General features: G+C 54.0%; 1 protein-coding gene across 5 annotated transcripts in view; it reads right to left on the bottom strand.

Annotated features, from left to right (window-relative positions):
• Window positions 1-17,054, bottom strand: part of IGDCC4 (immunoglobulin superfamily DCC subclass member 4) — an 86,799-nt gene that overhangs the window by 46,809 nt on the left and 22,936 nt on the right. For 3 of the 5 annotated variants that reach the window (XM_080551440.1, XM_080551441.1, XM_080551439.1), the window contains exons 2-3: window positions 7,611-7,940; window positions 25-166 (exon numbers count right to left, since the gene is read on the bottom strand). In XM_080551440.1, coding sequence (XP_080407566.1) covers window positions 25-166; window positions 7,611-7,940 — 472 coding nt within the window. Of the gene's footprint in view, window positions 1-24; window positions 167-7,610; window positions 7,941-16,855; window positions 17,050-17,054 lie in introns of all 5 variants that reach the window. The other 2 variants (XM_080551442.1, XM_080551443.1) reach the window with 2 other exon arrangements.

The raw sequence follows: 17,054 nt of genomic DNA on the forward strand, positions 1-17,054 counted from the left end.
CCAGGAAAACAATCAGAGCATCACCTAGGTTCCTGTGGAACGGCTACGTGATCCTTCTCCCACGTGATGACAGGGGAGGGCAGCCCTTCGATCCGACACTCGAACCGAGCCATGCCATTTTCTTCCACTGTCTGCGACTCCGGCTGTTGGAAAAAGCGGGATAAGGCTGGGGAAAGAAGAAAGGAGGGAAGGTTAGTAACTCGAGTTTCTGCTGAGAAATGCAAACCTGTTATGACGCATGATTTAAGAGGAAGGCTTTTCTCGATGAAAGAGCCTGAAATGTAATCTCTCCCTTTCCCATGTCCTGCAAGCCCCCAGGAGTCTTTAGGACAGCAACTGAAATGTTTCAATGTGCAAATTTCCTTCTTGCCTCATTTTCTCCTTGAAGGCAACAGCGTGAGAGAAAAGACAGGCAATCAGCTGGTTTGGCCAGTGGCTTTTCTAAATCACTTCCTGATCTGTTCAGTTACTCCACCAGGGAACAACACCCAGAATGAGAAAAAAAGAAGAGGGGGAAATGCCACGGCCCTGAGAGGGAAGAGTTTCCGCTTGCCTTGTGACACCCCCGCAGCCCAAATTAAAACTAGGCAAGAGGAAGACCAAAGCCAGATGTCAGCTTACACAAAACAACTGCCCCCAGGTTGACAGCGCTGCAGACAAGGGTGAGAGACCGTAAGGGCAGGAACAGCTTTGCTGCACAGGAACGAACCTCACCCCACTCAAACAGACGAGATGTAGCAGCATCTCATGGCTGGAGCACGTGGGGATGCAAACAGCCACCTTCCTAAGAGGAGGAGGACGGATTTCACGCAGGCCAGACCCTCGATCACTCTCCAAGGCTCATCCCTGTCTATATGCTCCCTCCTATAGCAGAGGCTGAATGTGCGCTAACATTTGCGATTGCTCTGGGACCGCACCCTAGCCATGGTTCACACGTGGCTGGCTGATCTTCCTCCCCTTCCACACGCACAGCAAAACCCTGCTGATATCAGCAGGACAGAGATTGTCCCCCTGTGGCCATCAGCATCTGACCCATCAATAGCACAACCCCAAGGCATCTCAGTCACACACAGTTTTGGATGCGCACGTGGGCCCCTCAACTGGAACAAAAACCCAAATTCTCTCCAGCAGACCTGGCTCTTGCTTTGAATAAGTCTCCGTTGAGCCGCCTTTGCTGTTAAAGCCACCCTGAAGCACAAATCCTCCAGCGATGCTGTAACACGAGTGCCAGAAAGCCTGACCGTGGCACAACAAACACAGCAAGTCTCAGCCAGAAAACAGGCTCCATCGCTGGGTCAAGCACAGCGCTGGGCTTACAAGGACCCTGGGCGACCTTCTGGTCCCCCACAAGTATGTGCTCGTCCCCCCGCCCCTTCCCAACAGCATCATTACTTCACATTACATCTTACAGAAACCATAAATTTCTGTTTTCTTTGCATCACAGATACACATGCACACACGCACTTCATTGCGGCGTTAGCCTGAGGAAGAACGGACCACGTTGAAAATAAAATGCTTTTACATGCCCTATTTTAACCCCAGCGTATTCTCAACTGTCATTAGTATTTTTCTTTAACTTAAACGGTTATCGCATGTTTAAAGTGACTCATTGCTCTCTGCAACAGTTGCAGACTGAATTCTCCCACCAGCTGTCTGCCAAGTGTAGTTTTACAATTCAATACAAATGGCAACGAAAAACCTTTTCCTGGAAAAGTCTGAAAAATAAATCAGCGTAAGGCCCCAATTCAGGCAAACTGCTTCAGTGTTTTCAAATACACTCTGCAGAGCACTTTAACACAGCACAATTTCCAAGAACTGCACGAGCTTTTAAGCTCACGCTAGTATATTTTGCTGAACCCAAAAGTTTAAAAGAAAATCCATCAAATGCAAGAGCACTTTCAGGTTGGCACCACCCAAACAACCTCCTCCTGGTATCCTTAATGCTCTGTCCCATTACACTCTTTTCATCCTACGAGTGTAAACGAGAGAACTTTGGCAGCCTCTGAAGGGTCAAAATGCCTGGATATGTCACAAGGGGAGGCAGGAACCCCCCCTAAAAAGATTAAACCTATCGGTATCTCTGTTCCCTCTGCTCCAAGTCAGGTCACTTGTTTCTCTGCCATTCATTAAGTGGCACGATCTAAGCTGATAAAACAGAGTCCCAAAGTTTCCAGCAGCTTTAGACCAGCCTCCAGGGACAGGTAAACTTATGCAGCCTGTGGTGTGCATGAGCAGCGATGCCACCGTCACCAACAGCAGTGAAAAGGCTCCGTAACTTACGGCACGCAGCTCCTCACTCTTTTTTCCATCTCCTGCGCGGCAGCGAGCAAGCACGTTGTATGCAGCGTGCTAGGAGATGCAGGATGGCTACCAAGCCAGGCTTACCTCCAGCCATTCTGCCACGAAGTGCGAAGGGCTACGAAAGGCGGCAGTGTTTCCTGGGTCCCTGGGGTTACCCAGGGCAGGAAGCTGTCCCAAAGCGAGGGGCTGCCACCTATTCCTCCCCATCACCTGCCAGAGCTGCGCCCGCGAGCCTGAAACTCACTGCTGAGAACCAGACCCTGCCCTACGCCTCCCGCCAGCCCCACGCCTGCTGTGCTGGGCTCCAGCCCGGCTCTTCAAAAGCCCGGAGCCAAGAAATGCACCCGTGACGGATTTCTCGTTAGGGTGTGGAGGAGCGTGACTAAAGGGTGACCCTGATTAGGGAGCGCGGCGTCCCTCCCGCTCCGCGCGGCGGCCAGGAGCGGCGCGGCTCCTTCAGCCCCGGCAAGGCCGAGGAAACCCTGCCTGGTGCCTTCTCCTGGTGGCTCTGAGGGTGGGATTCGGGGACTGGGCAGCTCTGCTGCTGTCCCCTTACGGCTTTCAGGGTAGGGCCCGTGGGGATTGCTGAGGCCAGGCTGGGAAAGAAAGCCAGCTCTGGGAGCTCTGGAAGGAGCGGCCTGCCCGGCTGTGAAGGCCACACACCGACTGGTGAAGGAGGGGACAGGCAACAGGAGTTCCTGCTCCTGGGGTCTTCCGTGCACAGCAAGCAGCACCGAAGCAAGGCAGGAGGAGTGAGAACGTGTGTTCGATGCAGGACTGAACAGGAACCGCAGATCTCAGCGCTGACGAGGCCCAGGCAGAGCCAGCCTTCCCGGCCAGGTTCATCGCTGCTCCACAAGCACCCCTGCACCAGCCTGGGGCCGTGACCACGCGCTGTCACCCTTTGTCCTCCTCCTCTCTCGTCCCAAGGGGTGCCCGGGTGGAAGAGAGGTGGCAGGACACGCCTGGCACCTACGGTGTGGCCGGGCCTAGGCTCAGGGCTGCGCCCCGAGCCCGCTCTAGGGCCACAGGGGTATTCGGGAGGGTCTGTGCTCGGTAAAAATCTCTGACTGCAGGTGTAAAGAGCACCACGGCAGCTCGCCCTCAGCAATGTGCCACAGCACCATGCTCTGCACCGCTCCCTCCGCACTGCCACATTAACCCCAGCTGGAGCCAAGCCGCGGTGCCAAGGCTCCCAGCCCGGGGTGCCGGCAGCACGGGAAGCCCAGCGCCCTCCCCCTCTCCCCCCGGCCTGATCCGCACAGGAGGCCCCGAGCTTGGAAAGGCTGCCAGCCAGCAACACTACACCCCGGGCAGAAAATGCTGCCTATGCGAGGAATTCGGCCTTCTGAAACGAGCTTGCTGCTCTCTCCCACAGCGCTTTGCCCCCTGATTCTCCGTGTGCTCGCTCCCCGCGTGCCTTTCGTTATTATCGCTCGGTGTTTCCAAGATGGGGGCAACTACAGCCCCCACTGAGACCACATACATGGCTAAATGGGACGGGGAGGCAGCAGGGAAACGTACAGGAAGCCCTGGGGGTGATTTGCCACAGCCCCGCAGGGTGGAGACAGCAGAGCCAGAGCTCAGGCTGCAGGGCCAGAGGGGCACAGGACCGGTGCTGCCCAGCAAACCTTTGTGGGGCTCAATCCTGCCTCCGTACAGATGCCAGCTCCTCACCTACTGCAAAGAGCACCCGAAAGTCACACCGATGGATGTTCTGGAGCTCGTGCAGTTATCTGCTGGAAGTTTTCTGGCCAGAGTGGTGGCAAGCAGGCAGAGACCCCCACCAACACCTGGCCCCGCACACAGGTCTTCTTCCCCCAGCTACGCACCTAATCCACAAAACAGCATAAAATCCATAAAATAAATCCTTCTGATACGACCAAATGCCGTTCTCTCAGACACACAGTGCATCACAGAGAGCAGCTCTCCTCGGGGAGAGGAGCACAAGCGTACACGTGCACTCCTTCCTGCTCGGGCTGCTCCGCCAGCTGCAGCAACACCAAACCTCGCCGTCAGCTGCTTCCAGCGCCGCGCGGTACGGGCCCGTTCCCTGCAGGCACAGCAGACGTCTTCATCTGACAGCTACAATTACTGTAATTTTCTAGAACCTCCCTCGCACAAAATGTTTAAGCTAAATTAGCAGCTTTAACAAATCTTCGCAAATGTAGTTATTAGCAGGTAGAAAGCTACACCTTCCCACAACTACAATAACGCCCCTGGTACTTCCACGTGGGGGAAACCTCCAAACCTCACTCCTCAGCCGCAACAGCTGTGCACAGAGCAGGTATGATCCCACCAAGGACCCTCAGTCACTCCTCCTGCCACCACCACGAGCTGCGGGTGGTGGCACGGGTCTCAGCCGGTGGCACGTGGGGACGATGAGCAGCAAGCCGCAGGGTGCTGTTGCGTCGCACGTTTATCCAGCAGAACATGAGCTGACACGCGGGTCACGCTGGAAGGGAAAGGATGGAGGTCATCGCAGTGTTTCTAGGTTTCCCTGGAAGACACTGATGTGGCCAAGACGTCGGGTCACCACCGCACGTGGCAAAGCCGCCGATCACCGCCGTCATCTGTCCCACAAGGGCTGCGCTCCCCAGGCCTCCTCCACCGGCTGTGGCTGTCCCCAGCAATCCAAGCCCTGGCCCGACGCTGTCCTGGGCGCTCAAGGCGACAGGCTGCACACCCCTGTCACACACGTGAACGTCTTCTTGGCAACTCCGACAGCAGGGCTGCCTTTGAGGCCACCTTGATTGCTCAAGCATGGGCAAGGAGCGTTTTTCCTGTCTGTGCGCGTAACGGGAGGCTTATGCATTCTGGCAGCTGCTGTCAGACAAAAGAGACGTGGGTTTTTGCCCCTGTTTCACTCCGTTTCCGTAATCACCTCCAGCAACCCACAACTCGGCGATCCCTCTTAGCGCTCCGCTGTCACCTGGGCAGCCTCTGTCAATCCAGCCCTCGCCGGGGACGCCGTCTGTCTGCTCCGATCTGCCTCTCCGAGCCTCCCCACTCACCTCGGCCTGACGCTTTCCCTTCCCAGGTAGAGAGCCAGCAGCCCTCACCCAGGGAAATGCCAGAGCTGCCCTCGCTTTTGGGGCTATCAGGAGGGCAAAGCTGACTCCTGCGCACCTGAAACACAGCGGCCGTGTGTAATGGAGTAGAAGAAGCGCTCACAAAGGCCACTCGTTTCACTCAGTTCCTGCACGCACCGGTGAACAAAGCCGGTAAGGACTAGGCACGGCACGGGCAGGCAGGAGGAGGGGAGTTCATCCCCACCTCCACTTGGCACCTGCCTGCAGGGAAGCCCGGCAGGATGGGTCCCAGTCCCCCCGGACTGCCTGTGCACCCACTGCAGCAGGTGCTGGGCCAGCCCGAAGCTTCAGCGCCACCGCTTCCTCATGGTACTTTGCCTACATGGGGCAAGTCAGTCGTGAACGAACAAAGAAACGGCTCAAAGCGTGAAGAGCCACAGGAGATGACTCGATATTGTGAATACCAAATGTTCTTACTTGTCTTTGCAGCACTGAGCAGCGCAGAGCCCAGCTCAGGAGCTCCTGCCCGGGGAAGGGAACGCGCTGGGTCAGCAGCAGGGGCTGAGGCTACCAAAGCCTACCTGCTGATCGGGTTAGCTTCTTCTGCCTCGTACTGGTCAGCAGTGCCCAGGGCTGTCAGCACGAAGAATAACTCCATCCACACGTAAACAACTTTGGGCAGACTGCTGCATTCAGCCAGCAGGGAAAAAAAAGCCTTTAGGATCCTCATTTGCACCAGCTGAATGCTAATGTGGCAAGCGCTTCTGCCCAACCCATAAAAAACAGACAGAGATGCATTTCATTAATCAATTCCCTGGCTGCTCTCCCTCTGGGAATGAACATTGTATGTCAGGTGCATTCGTTTGCCACAGAAGCAGCACCTTCCCATGCAGATGGCAATAAAGGAGACATGAGCACACACAAGGAGAGACAAGCTGGAAAGAGTTCACCTGAATTCCCTCGTTCCTGGGAGAGACATCTTACCTACACTCCTCTGGAAAAATCCAGGGGAAGGGAAAGGCAATTTCAGTCTGCCTCCTGTTTTTGAGAGATCCCCTGACCCGGCAAAGCCTTCAGCTGCTGTCAGGACTCTTGCTTTCTATAGCCGTGCTCACGGATGCCACACGTGCTTGGCCAGACCTGCGCCACCAAACGTTAAACACATCACGGTGTAACGTGGGTGTTAGGACATCCTCTCTGGGCGTTCACCTACAACAGCCCTGAACAAGTGCAGGAGCACCTCAGCCCCAACTTCCCTAGACTAGAAACACATTTCAGGCCTGAATCTCAGGGTGCACTGTGCAGCCGCATCCAGCAACATTTACATAGGCGGCTGTACTAGAGAGAAGTGTTTCTGTGCTTGCGTTATTCTCTCACCTCTCTTGTTTGGGAGGTCAAGGAATCATTTATTGACACTCACATACTTAAAATAGCTCCGGCAGCCATTTCTGCACAGAAAGGAATTTTATTCTTGAACGCTGCACAAAGATTCGGTAGTTTAGATCTTAAAGTGTTGTTCCGAGACTGAACTGAAGACCAGCCTGAAGAGCTCTCTCTTTCATCTCTTCCATTACAGAGGGAGATTCACCTCAAAACAAAGTCCTAAAACCAAGCAGAGCCACAGATTCTCTGGCACACAGACAGACTGACTGACACACAGACACGCTGAAGCCATCAAAGTCACGGCGTCACCAACAGGGAGGGCAGCAGATGCCCCTAGCAGGCTGCTATGATCTAAGCCAGCGACCAGGAGCAGGGAGAAAGGGGAACTCGGACCCCCTGCGTACAGCCCGGCCTGCTTCCAGCGCTTTCTGCCCTCACACAGCCACCCACTTCCACTTGCCCATCTCTCAGTGATCAACTCTTCGATAAAAGAGCCGGTGCTCAGGCTCAGGGCAGTGCTCCTCATCTACACCACCGGGAAATAAGCCCACCACGGCCTTGGCAGGGGCTGGCAGAGCTCTCAGAGCCACCTTCCCATGCAGACAGTGCTGACTTTGAAGCGTTGATTTCCCTGCAAAAACAAGCACTGGCTTTTGGAGAGCGAGGAGAATCCTGTTTTTAATCGGTGGCTGATGGCACTTACCTGGGAGAGTCGAACAGGATGTTAACAGCGGGTCAAGAGCGAGACATCACAGCTTATTTGGGTGCTATCCCAAATCCCACCTACACGTCATTAATAGAATTTCACTTCCTAGACATTATCTTAAACTCTCTGGGTGGTAACGGTCTGCACAAAGACCAGAGGAAAAACAGAAAAACACGAAACACACTTACTTGAAAATCTGACAGCAGCTGTTTGACTGGTGACAGCCCCTAGGGAGCTGTGAGACACGCAGGAGTAATTACCCTCAGCGCCAGCCCTCTCGGGATATTTGCTGTCCTTTGCCACAGCCTGGGACGAGATGAAGAGTGATCCATTCGGAAGCACGTGCAGATGTTCCTGCTCCACTAACGGAAAGCCATTCTTCTTCCACGTGATATTGATCACCTGCTCAACGGGGGCCAGGTTACAGTCCAAAACCACGGCTTGGTTCGGCTCCAGTATCACCTTTGCAGGACCAGCACTACAGCTCAGCTCCAGAGAATCCCCTTCCAGCAGCCTCCCTGCAACGAAAAGACAGCGGTTCCTTGGGGGTTGCTTTGCGGGGTTAATCACAGCCCACTTTTATAACAGCACAGTTTCTCCACCACACATCTCTCGGGCTGCAAGCACAGCCTGCACCACCTCCGCTGCTCCCCCTCGTGCCCGGCAGGCGCCTCTTCTCTCCGCGCTTGCTTTTTCCACGCCGGGTTCAAGCGGAGAGGATCAACTGGAAGAAGGTGGCATGGCAGCAACAGCAGCAGACACCCAAGATGCAGCAAGAGCCCCAACCTCTCCTTCACGTGGCAGAGCTGCCTGTGAGAAGCGAGGGCTCCCTTCCACGTGCCGCAGACCTCAGCCTCCTCAAAGGCAGATCAGCCCCCAAGGAGACAGCTAAACACAAGCCAGGTTGTTCGAGCCCAGCTTGGGAAGCCAGTGCCAACAAGGGCAGCCTGGCTGGAGCAGTGCTCTCTGCAAGTCCCACTGCAGCCTGAGGCTGCTGTGGCAAGAGCTGAGCACAGACGTGGTCAGAGCACTACGGGGGTAACAGAAGCCACGAGGCCAGGCCAAGGCCCCCGAGATCGAAGGACAGCGCAGCAAACCTGTTCGGAGGAGATGCGGGATGGGTTAAAACGTCCTCAGGGGGAACCGGCAGAAAAAGCTGTGGCTGGGAACCCAGAACAGCAGCGTCTCCCAGTTCGCGTAGCGGGATATTCATTTCAAAGGAAAGACGACAAAAGAACGGTTAAAAACGTGCCCTGCTACCTTTGGCTGCTTTGTCCCATACAGCCGTACCCAGAACGAATGCACGGACGCGTTTTCCCCGCTGCACCAAAGGCTATCCTGGCTGCGAACCGGCAGTCCGAGAGGCTGCCGCACCGTGTCTCGCCCGGACCGTGCCCTCGGGCACCCCGCCTGCTGCGGCCGGAGCCCGGCGCGGTGACCAGCAGCCGGCGGAGCTCAGCAGGGCCCGGGGCTGGCCCATTTCCAAACCCCTGTACTCGCAGGAGAGCTCCACCTCCCGAAACAAGGCTTGGTGTTTCCTAAAAGAATATTGCCATTAATAAAATGCATTTGCCGTTAGAGTTCTCCAGAGACACTAAGTCAATGTTAGCTGGCAGCGCTGCTTCCACACACCAGCAATTTCAATCTCTGCTGTGCTCAAACCATCACCATCCACTCTTTTTATGGCTCCGCTCCAAATTATTTTGTCACCGCTCCAATCAGAAATGTTTCCTGCCTCTATAACAAGTTTATCAACACTGGATATGAACCACATGGCTCCCTGCCCGTCTCCTATCGCGGAGGGCTACAGATTAATTTTATAGGAATTCAAACACCCTATTAAACCTGCTACTACCTACTGCTGATAAAAGGGCCGCGTTTTAAAGGCGCGTGTGTTAAGCACGCAATTAGGGGCAATGACACGCAGAATTACACGTGCGGAGAGATGGAATAATTTCGAGGCGTGTGCCGGGAACTACAGGTGCCCCCGAAGGAAGGAGCTCGCCCTGCCCATGCTCGGGGCTCATTCGGTGCCCACCCAAGCTCACAGGGACAGGTACGCATCAGGCCTGCCCCGATTGCTGGTTGTAGCAGCCCACCGAAATGCAGCCCCCAGCCACACCATGCTTGTGATCGGGTCTCTCGGTTCGTCTCCTTACACCCAACGGGATGCGCGTGGGCCCCTGCTCCCCTCCGTGCCTTTGACCAATTCTCTGAACTCACCACACGAAGCCAGAGATGACCACGAAGTGATTTCCGGACCCGTCAGCCACCGCAGCCCTGCCAACTTTCTCTGCCCAGGCCCCTCAGGCAGCACGGGCACGGCTGGGGAGCAAGCTGGGGACCGCAGGGGCTGTCACCAAATGCCCAATTCATCACGTCTCCTCAGGAAGATTAGTCCTTTCAGGATCGCAGCAAGCTACGAAACTCACTCACTGACTCCACAGGAGACCAGAAGTGGTGGGAACAAAGCTGAAAGGCTGCTCTGGGAAGACGCTGCCACTGGGAGCCTTCCATCCAAACAGCCACTGCAAAAAACCGCATGAATCGGGAAAAACGAAGCAGGAAGCAAGTTCCCAACAAGTGCACGGCTCCGGCTCTCTTTGTGTTCTTCCCCTTGCCTCCTCCTTTAAACCCCACTGCCACCATCGTATTTTGGACACCCATGGGCAGCCCCAGCACCATGAGCACCGATGCTGGCGGTGCCTCCTCTTACCTTCCTCCCTCGCAGAGCTTCCCAAAACACGGCACGGCTAGCAGGGCACCGGGCATCCCGTGTGCCATCGTGCACCCAGCAGCTGTCCTGGCCCCTCCAGACCCTCCAGGGGCTCGTGCTCCATGCCAGGCACTCCTCCTCATCACGCAGCAAAACAGCCTGAGTCTCTGTCCTATTTTCTGTTTTCCTCACACTGCAATTAAAATGGTATTTTGCTGAAAACACTCCTCCTCTTCAAAAGGTGCAGCGAGATGGGGCAGCTGGCTGGCTCAGGCAGCCAGGAATAGAGCAGAGCTCTGCACTGCAGCTTCCTACGCCAGCACAGGTCAGTAGGAAGCAATTATCAGCCTCTCAAACTTCAGTCTTTTAAATATCAACCTGCTTGCGGCGAAGTAAAAACAGCACCACGGCAGAAGAAATACTTGGGTTTTTAAAAATACATGATGATGGCTCTATATCCCTAAATATCGCCCAGCTCTTTTCCTCTAAGACGAAACCTGGACGGATCCAAGCTTCTGGTTGGTATGTTAAAGAAAAAAGGGGCACTTACAAAACTCAGTGCCAGATTGCAGAGCTCACCCATGCCAAGCCTGATGGGCTGGTTCAGGCCTCTCTCTGCTAGATCAAGAGAGGAGAAAGGACCACTGGAGGGAAATGCACTTGAAACTGGACTTCTCAGGCAACTGTTCTGCCACAGAACACACCAAGGAACGTGCCCACACCACGAGCAAAGGATCCCCCACAAAATACTGCAAAGGATCCCCCACAAAATGCTGCAATTTTGGTGGATGGGCCCTTTGCACACGCAGAGGTTGGAGCAGCATTGCCCAGGATCCAGACTCAGCATTGCAAAAAGCCCCGCTACGGCTGCAGCCCTTCGACGTTCAAAGAATGGTATAAACTCTCCTTGATGAAGCAAAAAATACCTTCCAGGCTCTGAAAATATAGGAGGAGGTCTGGTTCAAAACACCGCACTAAATTAGCGAGCCTGACAATGAGATAAAAGCCCTTTCAAGGGAAAGGATCAGAAGGGAGTAAAATTACTCCAAGTGAGATCAAAGACAAATGAAATCAGGAATGTTAAGTGCTTACAGAAGCTGCCGACTATTTCCAACTTCCATTCTTCATCACACGGTGACAGAACTGGATACGACCCCGGTTAAACACCCAGCCACACGCAGCCTCCTGCTCCCCTTCAGCCCCGTATGTACTGGAGTAGTAACAAATGCAGTGAAAACCACCCAGAAGAGCCACCTGCCTCGTCCAGCAGAATCAGCTCCTCCAAGGGATGTCGGCACCAGCACGGAGCTGGGTTTCTGAGCCAGAAACATTTCCCTCTTCCTAGTTCAGGTGGTTCAGCTACAGACCTGTGTGATGGAGCTGCAGAGCTTGCTGCCTTTGGCTCCTCCTGGATGCAACTTCAAGCATCGAAGCCCGGCAGAACTGGAAGCTTTCAGCTCATGGATTTCTAAACGGAGGGCCACAAAACCCTGTAGAGCGTTCCCCGGGGGGGGGGGGGGGGGGGGGGGTGACACTGCACGTACATTCAAAGCAGGCTTTCATATCACGGATGTGCCAGCCCACCAATACCCAGAAATTACCTAACACAACTGAGAACATCTCGCAATAACTCTCTGGAAGGCAAAATGGGGAGTGGGGAGAAAGGAGCCAAAAGAAGAGCGGGGATTTGCAGGGAGAGAGGACCAGGGCACTCTGTGTCCTTCCAGGTACCAGCAGAGCTCGTACCGAACCCCATGAATCCCAGCAAATTGCTGAGCTATAACAAGGCAGACTGTAGTGGCTTCAAGACCATAAATATATGTGCAAATAAATATATGTGCACATATGGGTACAGGGAGCATATATATGCATGCACACAGTTCTGGAGGAACACAGGCGTACTGAAACGTTAACGTGCCCTGAAATGGAGGGCCTTTGATTTGATGTTCTCTGGCCCCAGCTCTGCAGGGTTATTTTATTCTCTCCCATGTTGCTAATACCTAGGATACTTTATGCAATAATAAATAGATAGATAAATAAAATAGCCCAAGAGAAAAATATTCTTTTTCCACATCTATTTCCATCACTTCCTCGCTCCTACCACCAATCCATCCACTTCTGCTGTCCAGGCTCAGTCAAATAAATGGAAAAGTCTCCTGTTGAGCGGCAAAAAAGGAAACGGGGCCTTTTGGATGAACGTAGGTTGTAAAATCTTCATGGCACAGAAGTGTCCCCTGCCCCCCGCAGCAGCCCCAAAGCAGACACCTCCAGCCCACGCCTCCCCTCCCAAAGCATCTCAACGCAGAGCCAGCACCCACTGCTGTGATCTCCTTCCCTTTACATCAGACGGAGGCAGGAGGAGCCCAACTTAGCATCGAGCAAAGGGGAAAAAGAATCAATTCTCTGCCTGCACGATTACAGGCCTATAAATAACCAGGTGAAGCGCGAGCTCGCAGCACAGCGAGGTTTGACAGATTCCTGACGTGTAATTACTTGGTCAGAGGCAAGACCCTCAGAGCAATGTTTTCACATCAAGATACGCAATACTCCAAGCCCATAAATCAGGTGGGAGCTCGCACTCGGTGGCTGAGACCGGCACAGGAAACCACTTGTCTCCTTGTACGTACAGTTATTTCCCTTCCCCGGGATTTCAGCACCTAAACTGAGGAGGAAGGACCCAGACGAGTGAGATGCTTGTGGTGAAATTAAGGCTATCAGCAGCAAACACGTCCTTGAGCCCTGTTAGGCAGCACAAGCAAATAAAAGATTACCGTGCAACATGAGGCTTTGTTCGGAGGAGGAGGAGTTGTGTTTTGGTCATTATTTGAAAAACAAAACCAAGGGGAGGCACTTCTGTGTGAGCCGCTGGGGTATCCATGCCTCCTCGTAGAGCACCTCACATGCCTGGCTCCACAACTGGGCTCCCGAATCCCTGGGGAGCTGTACTGCCTTGGTGCACGAGCTGGTGGAGCAGGAGGAAGCCAACAAGATTTAGGCACATGTGAGGTCTTCCTCAGGCCTGACCTGGGTACAGAAGCCATCAAGAAAAGCGCAGGCAGCTCTGGGTATGACCAGGCTGCACCCCAACACGTCCTCTTTGATGCATCGGGGCTGTGTCAAAGCCAACGACAGCCTCGTGCACCCAAACACCTGCCCGTTTGTTCCATCAGCTCACTCAGTAAAAACACCGTGACCAAAACACTACTACAAGTGACAGGCCGCTCGATGTTACGGCTTGCAGGCACCCACCATCCTGCAGCAGAGACCCCAAATCTGCCGCCCTGCCTGCCCTGAGAGCCCCACAGCCACAGGACATACGGGACCGGTGGGGACCCTGCGAGACCCGAGGTCCCAAGGCACCTTGGGCCCTCCGCCACCCACCCCAGACCCTTCCGACAGACACACGGGGCAGCAATGGCAAGGTTTAGACGTTTGCTTCAAAGCAGGGCTGGATGGGGCCCCAGGAGCAGCTCGAGGCCAGGATCCAGCCCAGCCCACGGACAGCCTCCGGCACCTCCCCAAAAAAACCCTCCAACGCTTCTAACCCAAAACAAATAAAGTTGCACCGAGCCAGACAGGACCCGTTAGGGTGCAGGCCTTGGGAGATTAATACTTCACAGGGAGCAAAGTACAAGGGTTTCGAACCTGACACACTTCCAGGGCTGACATCACTCGGAGCTCTTGGCAGCCGGAGGTTTTCCTGGGGAGCCGCGGCTGTGCTGCAGGTCCCACAGCCTGGAGCCCGGCCAGCCCGTTTCCTATTCCGCACACATCTGGCGCTTTGGAAGCGGCCCGTGCACCTTGCAGAGCTCCGGCCAAAGAAAACCTTCCCAGGAGGGGCAAGGAAAGCGGCTCAGACGGCGCGGGCAGAGCGCTGGTCGTCGTGTGTGTTCTGCGGGACGCGGGGCGGCGAGGGAGGGAGGAGGGCTGCTCCCTCCCCTCCGCATCCCGCGGGTGGTGGCAGGGAGTCAAGGCGCGGTTAAAGCCTCCGCGCTGTCGCCTGTCTTAATTTATGTATTTATTTTGGATGCCGAACTCGGGGAACTCAACAGCACAATTAATCTCATTTAAGTGGGAGTGAACAGCACCAAAGAAAAACTGGAGTTATTACTTCCAAAGGGTTTTCCTATCAACAAGCCAACTACTGTGCTATTATTCTGCCGCAATGTCACCTTCTGCTGATGCTCTTCAGATGCTCTTACAGCCATAGAAAATCTTTAAGTTCCCATTGTCTAATTCAGAGAGCAGCTACACTTCAGCGTGCCCCCATGGAAGCAACACAAAGCCCTCTTTCTTCTTGGGAACCTTATGCACTGGCAATTAAAAGTCAATAGCTTGGTCTCGGCCCATTTTAGGGCAACTGCACTTGCCAAGTAGCAACCCAGAAAGAAATCTGGACGGAGATCTCAGGCTAAGCCTGCGCCCTGAGCACTCAGCACCGTCAGCACCAACAGCAGGGCCAAGGGAGCTGTGGGGTCAGAGGCTCCAGTTTGCCAAAATACAGCTTCCATGATCTCCACCAGCATTTGAAAGAGCAGTTGTGCACCTAAACAACAACGTTTTCTTTCCTTCCCCCCCCCGGAAACATTCTTCCACCCAGCTGTAATGAGACCTGCGAGACAGAGGGGTCAAGATCTTCACGTTCCCTTCCCAACGCTGCCACCAGGTATTACTGGAACTTTCCAGCTTGTAACGCAACACGAGCGAGCTGAAAATAAGAAAGCGACACCTTCAGCCTGTACTCAGCCTCTCCGGAACAGGAGGCTCCTAAAAGTACCTTCAGGGCTGCTGGAAAGATCATTTTATTAGCACTTGGTAACCACGCGCAGCTGAGCGATCCCAAGGCTGAGCAGTCCTTGCCAGCGGGAGACAGGCCTTACCCTGTTCCTGCACGTACGCAGGCCTGGTGGTTTATTTAATAATGCACCACCTCCCACTGCTGCGGGGATATTTATCCAGCCGGCAGCAAGGGACTCTCAGATCATCCCTGTCACCCAGCAGAGCCCAGCCTTGCGAGGAGCAGCCGGGCGCCTGCAGCACTCTCGCACCACGCCGGCTGCCCCTGTGCAAGGGGTTCGGTACGGTGCCGTGCCCTGCACGCCCTGCACGGAGCTGCTGCAGGGCCCCTCGTGTCCCTGAACACGTAGGGACGCGGGGTGAGTGCTGTAGGGTGAGCACGGTCTCGTGGAAATGCCCAGCAGCTGGCTGGTCCCAATGGCTGCAGCAGGACGACAGCTCTGGAACTGCATTTTAGACATTTGTAGGATGGTCTCAGCGCCTTGCTCTGAAGTTTTAGGAGGGTCGGGGTCCAGACACTCTTCTGAGTGAAGTGCTGCCTGGGAGCAAACACGCCCGAGCCCTACTAACCGCATCTGTCCAAGCAGGCAAGCCGTGGGGTCCCTGGAGAGGTGAAAGCAGCCCGGATACTGCAACAAGCCCGGCGGAGGGAGCACGCTGCCAACAAAAATACCCTCTTCCTACAGCTCTGCTTCACTTAATTATAAGGATCTCTGCATCTAACAAGTCTTTACGAGGCTTTGTGGCTTTGGGACATCGATCCGAACCCATCCACTTCTTAGCGGTCCATTATTATATTTTCACATGTATACAAAGCCCTTCCATTTAAAAGTTAAATTAATCACAATTTATCGATTTGTTGTAGCAGGCTCTAAATGCAACTTTCCCTAAAGAACCACGCTGGGCAAGAGACCCTCATCTTTGTTTCTAACTCCCAGTTAGAAACGAGAACAGAAGGGATGGCATGAAAAAAGACATTATCTAAAACAAACGCAATGCCACATCACTGTTCACAGACCATATCCGAAAAGCTTGATATTATCATCTAAAGCTGTAATTAAGGTAAATAGGTTAATGACTAGATTCACTTAGATAAAAGCAAAAGCTGCCAAAGCCCCGGGTAAACGAGTATCTTTGAGTATAAATATCACACGCCAGGCATCAAGGAAATAAAGCAGCAGCAAAGGTTCCCATCCAAGCGTTTTTAAGGATGCTTCCGATGCCCCGAATGCTGAAGCCAGCTGCAGCTGCTCCCTTCAGCTGCCCAGGACCAGAGCCACCAACCCATGGTGGATGTCACCCCGTTGACTCGAAGGTGGCCCATTAAAGGGTAGAGCTGCCTTCTACGAAGGAAGAAATGCTCTCGTGCTTCTGTGCAAGCATCGGGTTTGCCAAAGCACCTTATCTACAGATGACGACTACCAGATAGGGATAAATGCAAAACCAGCTCTCAGCAGAGCTCAGTTTCAACAAGGTTTGTGTTATTCTAATGTATCTCCTGCAAATAAATGGTCCAGAAAGATGAAACAAATCAATAGCAGTAATAATTTATTCATCGCGTCGAATTGTCAATGGCAATCATAATGCTAAAGTGCTTGACTCTTTCGTGAAGGTTAAGCCTTTGTTATTTCCTTCTCTCTGACCCCAGAAAGGCTTTTGAAACAGCAGCTGAAGGCAAGAGGAGGCCAAAACCTACACTTGTTAAGCCAAGCCTTCTTCAGGCCCTGTCCCCACTACTGGGAGCAGCGCAGGGGGAGCAGCCCCAGGCCGCCCCTGCTCACAGTAGCATTAGCAGCAGCCTTCCTTGCACTGAAGGAGTTACTAAGTGCCAAAGTTAAAAGCTAAAACCCTTGAAAACCACTTTGCAATCCCACGTTGCCCAAACCAGGGAGGGTTGAGCTGCTTCTGCCCCTTTCCCACCTGCTCCATGCCAAGCACCCAGCACGTGGACCTCAGGCTTCACCCTACAAACATCTCTGCAGAACCCTCCTCCTCCTAGCTGTCATCCTTCTCTTCTTGAAAAGCCACAGAGGAGCAGCTGAGACGATCTCTGCCGAAGCTGCTGCAAGCGTGGGACGCACGGTGAACTCAGGACAGGGCCTCGGCTTCGCGTTCTTAA

This window comes from Anser brachyrhynchus, assembly GCF_964034855.1.
Source record: "Anser brachyrhynchus genome assembly, chromosome: 11".
NCBI lineage: Eukaryota > Metazoa > Chordata > Aves > Anseriformes > Anatidae > Anser > Anser brachyrhynchus.